This window comes from Rhinopithecus bieti, unplaced genomic scaffold (genome assembly GCF_001698545.2).
Source record: "Rhinopithecus bieti isolate Rb0 unplaced genomic scaffold, ASM169854v2 scaffold_5273, whole genome shotgun sequence".
Lineage (NCBI taxonomy): Eukaryota > Metazoa > Chordata > Mammalia > Primates > Cercopithecidae > Rhinopithecus > Rhinopithecus bieti.
Window position 1 is genome coordinate 2,222,912 of NW_016805057.1, and position 14,832 is coordinate 2,237,743.

General features: G+C 42.5%; 1 protein-coding gene across 5 annotated transcripts in view; it reads left to right on the plus strand.

The window, feature by feature from the left end:
- The first annotated feature begins 7,094 nt into the window (after positions 1-7,094).
- The window catches only part of LOC108528971 (small integral membrane protein 2), a 67,840-nt gene continuing 60,102 nt past the window's right edge, over positions 7,095-14,832 (plus strand). For 4 of the 5 annotated variants that reach the window (XM_017871006.1, XM_017871005.1, XM_017871007.1 and 1 more), the window contains exons 1-2: positions 7,095-11,993; positions 12,777-13,264. In XM_017871006.1, the coding sequence (XP_017726495.1) occupies positions 9,169-9,555 (387 nt within the window). In that variant the 5' untranslated portion in view covers positions 7,095-9,168 and the 3' untranslated portion in view covers positions 9,556-11,993; positions 12,777-13,264. The remainder of the gene's footprint in view (positions 11,994-12,776; positions 13,265-14,832) is intronic. The other variant, XM_017871010.1, reaches the window with a different exon arrangement.

Here is a 14,832-nt window from a genome sequence, read left to right on the forward strand (position 1 = left end):
CCTCCCTCCTTTCTTTCTTTCTTTCTTTCTTTCTTTCTTTCTTTCTTTCTTTCTTTCTTTCTTTCTTTCTTTCTTTCTTTCTTTCTTTCTTTCTTTCTCTCTCTCTCTCTCTCTCTCTTTCTTTCTTTCTTTTCTTTCTTTTTCTTTCTTTCCTTCTTTCTTTCTATTTTGAGACAGGGTTTCACTGTATCACCCAGGTCGGAGTGCAGCGGCACAATCTTGGCTCACTGCAACCTTCACCTCCTGGAGCTCAAGTGATCCTCTCACCTCAGCCCCTCAAGGAGACGGGACCCATGGACATGCACCACCACCCTCAGCTAATTTTTGTATTTTTTGTAGAGATGGGTTTTTTTCATGTTGCCCAGGCTGGTCTCAAACTCCAGGGCTCAAGCAATCCACCTGCCTTAGCCGCTAAGAGTTCTGGAATTACAGGTGTGAGCCACCACACCTGGCCTAAATTTCTTAAATGAAAATTGAAGCACAATATACCAAAACCTATGGGAAACAGCAAAATAAGTACTAAGAGGGAGGTCTATAGCAATAAGTGCCTACATCAAAAAAGTAGAAAAACTTCAAATAACCTAAACATGCATCTTAGAGAACTAGAAAAGCAGAGCAAAAAAAAAAAAAAAAAAAAAAAAAAAAAAAAAAAAAAAAAAAAAAAAAAAAAAAAAAAAAAAAAAAAAACAACACGAAATTAGTAGAAGAAAATAATAATAAATATCAGAGCAGAAATAAATGAAATTTGAAATGAAAAAATACAAAAGATTAATGAAATGAAAAGTTGCTTTTTTGAAAAGATAAATGAAATGGACAAATCTTTAGCCTGACTAAGAAAAAAAGAGAGAAGACTCCAACAAAATCGGAGATGAAAAAGGAGACATGAATACACCAAAAATAAAAAGCAAGAAACTAAAAAATAGTATCAGAGAAAATCACCTTCACTAAAGGAAGACAGGAAGGAAAGAAAGAAGGAAGAGAAGCCACATAGTGTGACAGATGCACATCATACTGAATGGGGAAAAACTGAAACCAATACTGCAGAAATTCAAAGGATCATTAGAGGCTCCTATAAGTAACTGAATGCCAATAAATTGGAAGAACTAGAAGAAATGGATAAATTCCTAGACACACACAACCTACCAAGACTGAACCATGAAGAAATCCAAAACCTGAACAGACTAACAAGTACCTAAATCTAAGCCATAATAAAAGGTCTCTCAGTAAAGAAAAGCCAGGGACCCAATGGCTTCACTGGTGAGTTTTACCAGATGTTTAAAGAAGAACTAATACCAATCCTACTCAAACTATTCCAAAAAATAGAGGAGGAGGGAATACTTCGAAATGCATTATATCAGGCAGTATTACTCTGCTATCAAAGCCAAAGACATCAAATAAGGAAAACTACAGGCCAATATCCCTGATGAACATTGATGCCAAAATCCTCAACAAAATACTACCAAACTAAATTCAACAGCATATTACAAAATCATTCATTGTGACCAAGTGGGATTTATCCCAGAGACGCAAGGATGTTCAATATGCACAAATTAATCAATATGATATATCAACAGAATGAAGGAAAAAAGCCATATAATCATTTCAGTTGATGTGGAAAAAATATTTGATAAAATTCAACATGCCTTCATGATAGAACCCTCAAAAAAACTGGGCATAGAAGAAATACCTCAACATAATAAAAGCCATATAGTATGACAGATGCACATCATGCTGAATGGGGAAAAACTGAAAGCCTTTCCTCTAAGATCTGGAATATGACAGGGATGCCCACTTTCACCAATTGTATTCAAAATAGTACTCAACATCCTAGTTAGAGCAATCAGACAAAAGAAAGAAATAAAAGACATTCAAATTGGAAGGAAGAAGTCAAATTATCCTCATTGCAGATGGTATCATCTTACATTTGGAAAACCCTAAAGACTCTACCAAAAAGCTATTATTAATAGAATTGACAAACAAATTCAGTAACATTGAAGGATACAAATCAACATACAAAAATCAGTAGCATTTCTATATGCCAACAGCGACTAATTTGCACAAGAAATCAAGAAAGTAATCTCATGTACAATAACTAAAAATAAAATAAAATATCTAATAATTAACCAAAGAAATGAAAGATCTCTACAATGAAAACCATACAACATTGGTGTAAGAAATTATATGGGACACAAAAAATGGAAAGATATTGCATCCAGTTCATGGACTAGAAGAATCAATATTATTAAAATGCCCATACTATACAAAGCAATCTACAGATTCAATGCAATCCCTATCAAAACACCAATGACATTCTTCACAGATATAGAAAAATAATTATAAAATTATATGGAACTGTGGAAGACCCAGAATAGCCAAAGCTATCCTGAGCAAAAAGAACAAAATTGGAGGAATCACATTATCTGACTTCAAATTATTCTACAGAGCTATAGTAACTAAAACAGCAGGTACTAGCATAAAAACAGACACATAGACCAATGGAACAGAATAGAGAACCCAGAAACAAACTTTGTGGGGAAAAAGTTTACTGCGCCCAGGCTCTGGAGCCAGGCTGTCTTTGTTTGAATCATGGCTTTGCCATTAACCTTGGGTAAATAGCTATATCTCTGTGGATCTTAGCATCCTCATCTGTAAAATGGGGGAATAAGGATACTTCTCTCATAGGGTTATATAAATGAGTAAATGATGTGATGAATGAAAAGGTTTAGCAACAGTGCATGTATGAGGCAGGTTAGATGTTGCAACTATCAAATCCCACAGTGTAGTCATGATGGTAAGGAGACGAGGTGAACCGTGAGCCAGCCAGTAGCATGGCACATAGTATGTCTTAGCTTGGTAAGTGTTAATTTTTATTTTCCATGTGGTACACAGTAGGCATGCAATAAAAATTTGCTGGATCAAGTGGAAAAAAAAAAGAAAAAGTTATAAATAAGACACTGAATTTTCTGGGAAACCCTCCTTCCTCACTCCAAACGTTCCTCTCTCCAAATATTGTTCTTTAACTGATTGACTTTGTTGAAAGAGGCACATTTGGTTATTGGGGGAAATATATGGTTAGAAGCTTAGGAAATTGTGACAGAGGATTTTCCTTACTTTCAGCAATGGGAGGTGTAGTCATCCAGTGTGTTAAACTTTGTAAAAAGGAATTGTGGGACTGGTTTTGCCCCTGCCTTGTCTCTCTAGTCAGAACCAAGATATGACTGTGATTGGAAATGGTACCACTCAGCAGCTGTTCTTATTGGCTGGCTCACAGTTCACCTCATCTTACCATAATGACTACATTGTGGGATTTGACAGTTGCAACATTTAACCTGCCTCAAAAGCTCTTCCTCACTTCCAGGGAGTTCCACTGTCACTCCCTTAGTTTGCTGTAAGATGTAACCACAGCTTTAATTATTAGTCTTGAGAGAAACAGGGAGGCGGTATCATGACTCCATCTACTCAGCTATGAACGAACAACTCAGTTCTTTACGACTAACTCCCAAAACAAACGTCAAACCCCAAAGCATGAATAAAATAGCTATATTCATCATGCAACACAACCAGGGCATGCCTCCCTGTTTTCGCTCCTTGTGCAGTATCTTTACATTCATCTAAAACTTGACTACAACATTTCCTGGTGCTTTCTTCTGACTCATGAAAGCATCCACTTAATCCCCTGTAGACAACAGAGGATTCTATTTAGCTGTAATTGTGGAAAAGGCATCATCAAAGTTGCTATGCAGCAGAAATTGGTTTACTGGAAACAACTTTCTGTGAGGAAAGCACCCCTTGTTTTCCCAAGCATTTGTGTCTTCTTGTTGATTAACTTTCTAGGCAAATTCTGCAAAAGATTTTCCCATTATACCTATGGGAGGACTGGGAAATCAAAGTGGTAGAGAAAGACTCAATGTTAGAAAGTGGATGAGACAGTCTTAAGCAATTAAGGGACCATGTTTCTTTGTCCAGAAACCTCGAATTTAGGAAATCTGAAGCCCTGCTTGGCTGTGTGTCCTTTGCCCTGCTGTCAGGCCTCATTATGGGCTCCACCAGGATGAGGAAGGAACTCAGAGACAGAGAAGGGACATGTTTCATGCTGGGATGGCGATTAGTCAACCCAGGAAAGGACGTGGACTTGAGCTATCCTAGTGACTTGAAGTATCACAGTTGCCAAACTCATTTAGTTTAATTATCTAGACTAGCAGTTATGCTCATGCGACCATGAAGGTAAGAAAAACAGTAAAGCTACCTGTATAAGTGTATGTGTTGGGGGAAAACCATTGGCATTTATTGAATGATTAATATGTGATAGTTTTAAGCATTTTTTTGTATACAAAAATGAATACTATTAGTTTTACACTCTTTAAAGATGGGAAACCAAGGCTCCGAAAGGGTACATTCATGTATACAGTTACCTGTAAGTTAGCAGGGATGGAATTTGAACCCTGGCAGCCAACACACCTGTCTGCTGGACTATCCAGGCCCTCAGTCTTAGATGATTGTGCCCATGGGAAAACTATGGCCCCAAGCTGCTAGATCTTTCCTTTTTTTGAAAGGAGCCAGCTTATTTTCAAATTTTAATGAAAATATCTGAATTTTAAATTGTTGGCAATATCCTTAAAAATTTTTTAAATCTTATTTCAGGTCAACTATTGAGTAGAAGCGGAGTGTAGCATAGGATTACTTCCTTCTTTCCCAAAATCATTAAGTCATTGGTCAAGCTGCAACTCTGTGCGTATGTAGGATAAACCTGGACCAAGGAAGGGGAAATGTAAACAGGAACCCACATTAGTTCCACTTCAGGAAATAGCCTTTGAGGAAGCTTCACAATATCGGGTTATCAGAGGCAGTTTGACCTCCTAGGCTTTGCTAGTTTTACCAGAAACCTAGGGAGAATGTGGGTCAAGATTTCAGATTTGTGATGGAGTAGAGTCTAGACCTGCCTGTTTAGGCCAGAGTGCTATAATCCTATAGTTCAAAGATTCCCAACCAGCCACATAGTGGTATATGGTCAGTGGGTTACATGTGAGCTGAAATACTGACCCTCTCAGTCCTCAGGGGTCTAGGTAGTTTCCGTGGTCATGAGGCCACTCAGATGGTCACGTGTGGCCATAAGAAGATTCTCCTTTCAACTTAACCTATGCTGCAGATGTTATAATTTTTAATAAATGCATGACAGGAAGTTAGAAAGTTGTGAAGCAATACTATGGTCTGTTTCCTACGTAATGTGGATTGTCCTGACTTACCCACCAAGTGAATGGGATCTATATCTCTATATAAATTCTTCAGTGTAACTTTTCTGCTCTTCTGCTTATCTGGATAACAGGATATCCTCCTCTGGGTTTTTCCCAGCATATTCATGAAGGTTTTCATTAAAAAAAAAATCACTACATTTCATTCATTCATCCCTTCTAGTTCTCTTCCTGACCACCAATATCACATAGCAATTTGATACTATTTGGTATCAATTCATTCAATCGTGGCTTGTTTAGAAAGGTCCCTGGGTGAGGGCATGGGGCCTACCAGGGTTACGAGCTTGTCTCAGTCTGCCTGGAATATTCCTGATTTTAACACTTAAGTCTTGTGCCCCAGAAATCTCCTCAGTCCTGAGTAAGCCAGGATGGTTGGTCACCGTAGGTCTAGCACAGAGGTAGAGTTGTAATCACAGACAGAAAGAAAGATCCTTCTTTGTATGAGTAGGTAGTTTGGGGAGGAGGGAAGGAGGAGGAGAATTTGGCTTCAAATGGATAGGTAGGTGTAAGGATGATGGTTGGGATTTCACACAAAATAACCTCATTTTTTCTTTCCTGGATAGACATAAGGTCATCTGCAGAGAGGAAGGTGGGCTGATGGTAGAAGAATTGTCACTTAACAAATCCTACTTCTTAACACATTCTTTTAAAACAACTCAAAAACAACTTAGGTGCATTTATATGCTTTGCATGAATGTACTCTTGTCATTTCTGTGAGGAAGCAAATTATTACAAATAGCTACAAAAATGAAATAGTTATATATTTATTTTTTAAAAAACAAAAGGCAAATTCCAAAGGTATAATCTAAGATGAGGCATCATCTAGAGGTGCCTGTTCCCATGACTGCCATGCTTTAATCCACTTGCCCTCAACTGTCTACCATCCTCTGGCTCCCCATCCCTCACATCCTAAATAAGACATCTAGCTTAAGTAACAATTACTCACTTAAAAGTGGGAAAATGTGGTCATTATTGAGGGAGTATAGCACCAAAATCTGTATCAGTCAAGGTTCTCCAGAGAAAGAGAACCAATAGGATATGTATGTATGCATGTAGGTATCTATCTATCTACCTACCTACCTACCTACCTACCTATCTATCTAGATATTTAAGAAGGGATTTATTATAGAAATTGGCTTATGCAATTATGGAGGGACAATATGCCGCCTGCAAGATGGAGACCCAATAAAGCTGGTAGTGTAATTCAGTCCAAGGCCAAAGGCCTGAGAACCAGCAGGGGAATGCTGTTAGTGTAAACCCTGGAGTCTGATGGCCTGAGGACAAGGAGTTCTGATGTCCAAGGGCAGAATATGGATATCCCAGCTGCAGAAGAGTAGAATCTGAACTGTGGCCCTTGTCAAAGACCCACTGGAGGGCAGACACTGGCAGGCTGTGGGAGAAGCTGAGGATAGGGTGAGTGAAACTCCACAGGTGACCTTGGACAAGTGCCTAACATTTCTGTGCCTCTGCGTGTACATCTGCAAAGTGAAGTGGTGGACTATGTGAGCCCCAGAGTTCCTCATGCATTCTAGAATTGCAGACTTTTTGAGGGATTGTAAGAGGAAAGAAGCAGTTACAGAAACACAATTTTAAAATGCTAGGTCTTTGGTATTTTAAGCCAAGGAATTGGCCAGGGGTCTCTGAAAAAAAAATAGGATTATGAATAAGATGGAACCAGGCAGCACCCTAAAAGTTTGTGACAAAGGAAGTCTCAATCTTCACATCAGAAGCAAACTTCTCACTGTATACCTTTATATTTTATAAAACATGGTCACGTGGAACAATAGCTTGCAGACTGGGAAGCACTTGAACATAATAGTGTTTTATTTGATCCTCATACATTCTTGGAAGACGGAAAGCATTGTTTTTACTCTATCCATTTTATGAACAAGGAAAATGAGTTTCCAAGTAGTTAAGGTCACAGAGCTGAGTACTGGACTCTGTTCTTACGGATTTCTATACCCTCCATAGAGAATGGGGTCAGTGGGGTCTTATCCTTGAGCAGCCGTGTCAGAAGTGGGAGCCCTGGCCATGGAGCCTTAGGGACTTATGGAACACATTATGTCCTCATTAGGCTGGAGCAGGGACTATGGTTGTGGATGCCATAGTTGGCCTGCTCTGGAAAGGGTTTCCTTTATCTCCACCAAAGAGATATCACCGAAGATCTGGGGGTAGCTTGGCCAGTCTGTGTGCTGACTCTCTGCTGGAGCTGTCTCCTAATCAGGTCACTGCTTGAGTTCCTCTTTCTAAATGTCCCAGTGCAATGACTTTGGTGCTCTGGCTTGTGGGATTTGTCAATCTAAGAGTCCAGAGTCTACGAGGACTCCTGCTTCTCTATTATATGCTGCTGTGTGAAGCTAAATGCTATTGTACCAGTTTTGTTGCTGTTTGGATTTTTTTTTGTTGTTCCCAGATTATTGTTCCAAAAGTAGACCTAGGATATATTCTTATACATTTGAATTTAATTAAGAACCTTTTTCTCACTGACATAAATATGGTTTTACTGTTTCCAGCCAGGCCAGACAAAGATGCCTGAAGACAGATTTCTAAATGATGCTGTGTGACAACTTCTCTGTTCTTTTTAAATGTTGTAACTAAGTTGCCCTGCTCTGAGATGGTGATTTATGACTTTTACATGCTGTCCTGTACCACTCTCTGATCACAAAGGAATACGTAGAAACTCATCAAAGCAATTGCTCTCAGGTGTCAAAGTGGAGTCACATTGCCCCTTCTAACCTCACAAGGATCCTTATGGGATTCAGGATGATCACATTTTCAGTATTCTGAGGACTGTCTCCGTATGACCCCCGCCATACTTAACCACTCCATGACTTGGGGGAGTCGGTAGCAGGATTAAATCTTTCATACCATGCCTATTACTGATGTATTTGACCTGTTGAGCCTCCAACAGCATTGAAGACTCCACTTTTTGTGTTCCAACAGGACTAAGACCAGAAGCAAATGTACTATTTTGTCCTGCCATTTCTCTGCTGAGTAACAGCTCACCCTTGGAGCTGCTGCTGCCTAAAGAACAGGAGAAGATTCAGGAATGCTAACAATAGCTACTTACATATCCCATGCCCTCTGCCCTTGCCCATTGTAACAGCCTCACCACTTGAGTCAGTAAGAGCCTACACTTGTTCAGTACATCTTGGTGCTCACTTCAGCTGTGGGTTCGGATTTAAACATCCAGCTCAGGGGATGCCTCTTTGGTGCATGTCATAATCAGGAGAAGGATGCCTCTCTTTGGATTCTGAAACTGACTCCATTTGTAGTGAAGAGTTTGGGGAGCATCAATAATGGGATGGCAGCATTCATTCACTCATTTATACCTCTAACCAGCCTGCCCTCACATAGTGAATGAGTACTCAATATGTGCCCTGTGCTAAGCTGAGTACTGTTCAATGGTGAACAAAGAAGACATGGTCTTAAGGAGGAGTTCCTGTTTCAACTGAGTAGCCCAAGGAACTTCGACCACTTTTGCTACAGATGTATTAGTTGCTGCCAAGAGTCTGCAAGTGTTCATGGGCCTCATTAAGCTCTGCCTTCCTTCTGCTTTTTGGAGTCTGGCCCTTGGTTGGCCTTGAATGAAGAATGGGGCCCTCAAAGTACCATTGTCAGCACTCTCCAGATGAGTACTACCCTGGGAGGGGCCAGGGCATGAGGAGGGCCAGGGCGTGGGGCCCTCTGAAGGCTGTGTCATCCCAGGCTTCAGCCACAGAGGTTTTATTACGGAGGAAAGCTGAGCTGTGAGCACGTTGCTAGGCTGTGGCTATTTATTTTTATAAACGAGCCTTGTGCTTAATTTAGAAACCTGCTTTTTCTTTTTCTTTCTTCTTTCCAGCATCATCTGGCTGTCTGGCACCATCAAAGAATTGCATTTGTGACCAAGAAGAGCTTATGGGTGGATGGGGGTGGGATGGAGGCTGGGGAGAGGACTGATGCCAGCCAGCTGCCTCATGGTGTGCTAGAAACACGTGGCCATGCCATTAGCATCCTGTTCGGCTTCTGGATGAGTTTCATCTTGGACACCTACATAGTCCTCGCTTGGATCAGCAAGATAAAAGGCAGCCCTGGTGTTAGTGCCTCCTCTGATGAGCCACACACCAGAATCCAGCAGAGCAGAAGGCAATGCCACGCAGAAGAGGACCAAAGTCAGGTGCCAGAAGCAGGTGACATCTCCACTCTCAGTTCCTTGGAGGCAGCTATTTTAATAGAACCACTTTACTGCAGCTATTTTGACATGAGGATATTTTGGTATGGCTCAAAAATTCAGCCGATAAATGTTCAGCTTTTTAAAAAATAAATGATGAGTAAAACAGGCATCTTGCAGGCCATCTGTGAGCTTTGCCTCAACCTTGATCTTCACCCCATTGTCAATCTTACCTCCAGGCATCAAGGGTATAAGGATTGGGAACAAATGAAAGAAAGGACTGGTAGAGGTTCAAAATGAAAGAAATAGCAGGTCAGGACCCCAGGAGGGTTGAGGGTCTTTTAAAGTAAAACAAAACAAACAAACAAACAAAAAACAGGGTCAACCAAATTCAGAAATCAGGTATAAGTCAGAGAAGGAATGAAAGATGGGAAACTGGTTATAAACCAAATACAGCGAGTCTGAATTTTGGCTTGTTTTGAGGCTGCTGTATCAAAACAGTTGTGTTGGAAGAGCTGCATGAAATTGTTGGGCAAGACATAGTCCACTCAAGATTCAGATGAGCTCATTTTGCCTCTTCCATGGTCAATTTCTGACTCATAAATGTCTATACATTTCACTTTACGGCTTGTGTGAGCCTCAGTTTCCCCACATAAAATGAAGATGATGATGCCGGCCCTTCCTCTTTCCCCACCTTTTGCTCTCCCTCCAAGTGACATGATGAAGAATGAGCCAGCATCTTGTAAACTGTTCCAGGCCACCTGGAGAAATGTGCTTGCGTAAATAGTCACTATTAGTGTACGTGAGTCTTCTATGAGTAAAGAATTTCAGAGTCGGCAGCCGTCTCTGCCTGGTGATTCATGTGGGCACAATGATGCCCTTAGCTACAATGTATGGTGTGGGTGATGAATTTGTTCTTGTCATGGCAGAGGACTGAGTATTCTTTACCCAAATGCTACAGATTGAGTTTGCACGTGGGAACTAGATTAGCTCTGAAGAGAGCTGAAAGGAACCTGACATTTCTGCCTGCAATCTAGAGCTTCATTGTACAAACAACCGCAGCAGCATGTTTGTGCCCAACCATTGGCTTTCCTTTGCCAACAAAGAAAATCTTCTAAATTATTCTGCCATTTGTCAAACCTGCCAAAGTCCCTGGAGGCAGTTCTGGTATAACTGAAGGTGGTGAAAGAGAATATTCTCTCTACCAGGTTTTCACTACTTCCTGTGTTGGTTGTTCACAAGGGGAGAGCTTCTGCATCATAGGATGAAGCTTCAGTGATTTAGACGTGGAATATCCTTCCAGGATTAGGGCAAGGAGGCCCCAGCCTCCAGAAGCCGGTCTTGCAGCTTACGCGTGGCTGGGCAGCAGCCTTTCTTTGAGCCTTCAGGGTGGAAATGAAGGACACGTGTGTCTCTGCAGCACTTCCGGCTTTGGCTCATCCCTATTTTCAGAGCCAAAGCGCCATCTCCTCTGGTACAGTTAATCTTTGTTCCTGCCACTGACCCATCTGTCTTTATTACTTTTCACCACGTCCTGGCCTTCAGATTTCTTATGGCTTTCTTTCTCAGGCATTGTGTTTTGATTCCCTCCTCACATTTACTTCCAAGTGCCAAGAACAACTCTGTTCCAGCAGGAGGATATTATTTGGCTTAAAAGGGAGAATGAGCAGTGGCTTCTCCCCATCAGCATTCTTTAGGTTTACATGGGAATTCATTCTGGGCACCATTTAGAGTCTCCTTCAAGCCTCTCCCTGACTGACAAAGTTTCTGTCCCAGAGAGTTCCTTTGCTTCCATTGTTTCTAAATGGATGATGAGAACCTTTCTTTCTGAGCCTGTGTAGAAGGGCTCAACACCCTTCCCCTCATTACTCCCCAGAGATCTTGGCTGAGCTCACAATGAATACACGTTGGGTATTGTTACCATTGTTACAGACTTCAGCATCAACTCCAGTATTTGATGGTCCAATAAACCTTGAGTCCTCTTCAAGAACTGTTAGTTTTTCCCACCTTTGAGAACCACAAACTCACCTTTTAGGGCAGCTCTTCCTGAGTGACTAACAAACACTCCCTGGTTGAGCTGGAGGGGACAGGTCCAGCCAACAATGGCTTCTCTGTTGACATCACTCAGGCCTTAATGACACAGACTAGGCACAACAGCTGGTGCCCTCATGGGTGCCTATTAATATTTTGGGGAAGTTGTGTTGCCCCATCCACCACTCTGTGTAGTGATTCTGGAATTTGCTATTTGATATGAGCAAATGAAGAGATGGAAGGGGCTGTTCACCACTCAGGCTGCAAGCAAGCCTGTCGTGCCCATCTGCCAAGAGGACTCCTTGTGTGCCTCCAAAATGGCCTGGTCCTTAACTTGATCTGCTTGGACTGATTGCAAACAGTGGCTTAGCTTCCTCTAGACCAGAGGACATTTTGTGCTCCCAAAACAGAATGCTACACTTGGGAACAAGGGAAAGGGAGGCTTTGAGAGGTCAGCCAGCAAGGTCCCTGCTTCAAGCCTAAAACCAGTGTAATTAGGTGAAGACTGAGCAGGATAAGGCTTTGCGAGGAATATCCCTGGCATGTCAAGGTGATCGCAGGTACGTGAATTGGCTCCTTTTGGGTCTTCCTACAACTCTTAGAGGCAAATAGGGTGGGTATTATTACTCTAGTTCTACCAAGGGAGAAACTAAGTTCTAAAAGTCAACTAAGGAAGTTATGTAACTTACTGGCAGACAGGACACAAGAAACCTCAAATTCCTGACATCTGTTCCAGTTTTTCCCATCACCCCATGTTGCCCTTCAGCAGGGCTTAAGGAAAACAGTCAATGCAAGTCCTAGCCTTTCCAGCTGGGCTGAAGTTAGAAACTGGCATGGATTTACATTGGAGTAGCTGGGGCCTGGGAGGCTACATATACTGTTTCTACTTGCTCATATTGCAGGCAAGGCTATATGGCTCAGCAGGGCTGAGACTATTTAGAGACTCTATTTTTACGTGGTCATGGTGGGGGCGAGTGCAAATGAGAAAAGGGTACAACAATTTGCATTTGTGTGTGTGTGAGTGTGTGTGTGTGTGCATGCACATGTGCACATGTCTGGGCACACAGATGAGAAGACATTACTGTCATGATGGCTGTGGCAGGTGGATGGAACAGGTTCCCTTGCAGGTCATCTGCAGCTTCATGGACACACTGTGGCTTCTTACCCAGAGATGCTTCTGCATCTCTGCCTGATGACTCTCTCTGGCCACAGAAATTTGTTAAGCCCCTGCATGGGGAAGCCCAGAAGAGCATCAGAGTTAAAGGTGCCTGGAGCAACCCTTAACCAATGAAGGATGGAACTGGTTTAAAAAAAATAATAAAGTCTTTTTTTTTTTCCAACAGGAAAATCGACGTGTTTTCTACTGAGCCTTTGAGAGGGACTCCAGGGCAAGTAAAACCCAAGTGCTCTGTGCAGCATCCTGCTCATGAATACCCCCTTTACTGGCTAACCCGCCTCTCTCTATCTTGCTTCTCCAATCCCTCACTGTGTTTCTGGGGGTCATATCCCCAGTAAACATTTGCATCTAGATTCCTGTGTCAGGAATCGAAACTAAGACAGTGGCCCAGTTCCTGCCTCCTGAGAGTGCCTTGTATGTGGTGGGTTTTCAGCCCCGCCAGATTCCTGCTGAGTGGCAGGTATGCATTTCCATGTTGGGCATTGCCCCCTTTCAGCCACTGGCCAGGAAGACTGTGGCTCTGGTAGAAATAATTATAGAGTTTTCCATGTTGGAAGAATCTCCTCTCCAGGAGGACCCCTCCAGTAGGCCAGCAAGGATAAGAAACAGAATGAAGATGGGTGCATGCCTGTGGTCTCAATTGGGGAGGCTGAGGTGAGAGGATCATTTGAGCCCAGGAGTTTGAGGCTGCAGCGAGCTAAGATGACAACTGCATTCCAGCTTGGGTGACAGAGACCCCATCTCAAATAAATAAGAAACAGTGAATGGAATTAAAACAGTGAATGTTCATTAAAAACAATGCCAAATTGAAGCCAGCTTGGAGTTTTCTTGTTGAGCACATGGGCTCCTGAGCAGGTGCAGCCTCAGCTACTCCTCATTACCTTTCACTGGGCAAGCCACGCCTGTAAGAGCTCACTTTCACGGCGCATGTCTGGATTGACTTTCTATCTAAATATTAGTGCTGCAGCAGGAGAGTCCTCTGCAGCATAGGAAGGTAGCATCAGAACTCCCTGGGGTAGGATCCAGTTTCTGGATGATGCATTCCCATCAGTTCTCCCGAGCTCCAGCAGACAGCAGATTCGACTTGCAACCAAACAGACACATGAAAGTAAATGTGCACTCCTAACATTTTGTAACCTGCCTCCCACAAAACAGAAGGCACTCTTCCCTTTGCCTTATTCCCTGCCTTGCTCTTGACATTTTTACAGCCGACTTTGCGTTTCTGACACCTCCCACTTGAATTGGCTTCTGGTCTCTCCTGGCCTGAGAATCCTAGTCATGTGACCCATCCCAGTGCACACTCTCGGCTCTCTTTACGGCCAGCCACACTCCTCCTTGCCTTGACATTTAGGGCCTGTCATTTCTTTTCCTCTTCTGCTCCAATAAATCAGGACAAGTCAATCAACATTCACTGCCCTCTGGGTGGTGTTTAGGGAAGCTGATGCTGGGCTGAGGAGGCTTTTCTGTGTGCACGGCGGTTGAAAGCAAGCATTGCCTTTCTGCTCCCATTCTGTGGCTTAGCGACAGTGAGAATGAAACCCTGGGCAGGAGCCCAGGCTCCATGTTCAGGTGTCTTGTCTGACTTGTACAAAGCTAAGTGCTCAACCCAGACAAAGCAACAATGGCCTGTTCCTGGGTGCTGCCTTGTTTATAGTTCAGACCTGTGCCACTGGTTTAGCTTGTTCACCTCAGAAAGTCTGGTGTGGAATGGAATGATCAGCAGCCTGAAGACACAGAGGCTGTGCCAGTTCTGGCCCTCCCTGCCTCCCATACCACATGCTGGAACATGGGTTTAATCCAGCCTAGAAGCAAAGGGGAAGCAAACCTCTTGAGTGCCTAGTGGTGGGTGTTAAGTAATGCCCTTCAAGGGCATGAATGTATGGAAGAATAAAGTCATCAGAAAGAGAGAAAGCAGAAAGCAAGGGAAGATAGGAAATGGGAGAGATCAAAATGAGAAAAGAGGAAAATGAATACACAAAGTGATCATTAGGCAGAGGAATAGCTTGCTGCCACTTACAACTCTTTGAGTGGCACTGATGCCATTTATTATTCATCCCTGTTTCAAAGTGGAGTCAGGAGCTAGTAGATGCATGTGCTCTCTCCAGAGAAGACACACAGCTCAGATTTTCAAACCATGTTGCCTCCCATGGTTCCCTATATTAGAATTCAGGACAACTCTACTTGCTCAACTGTGAGAGGTCTTAACCAAAGGGTTTGAAGAT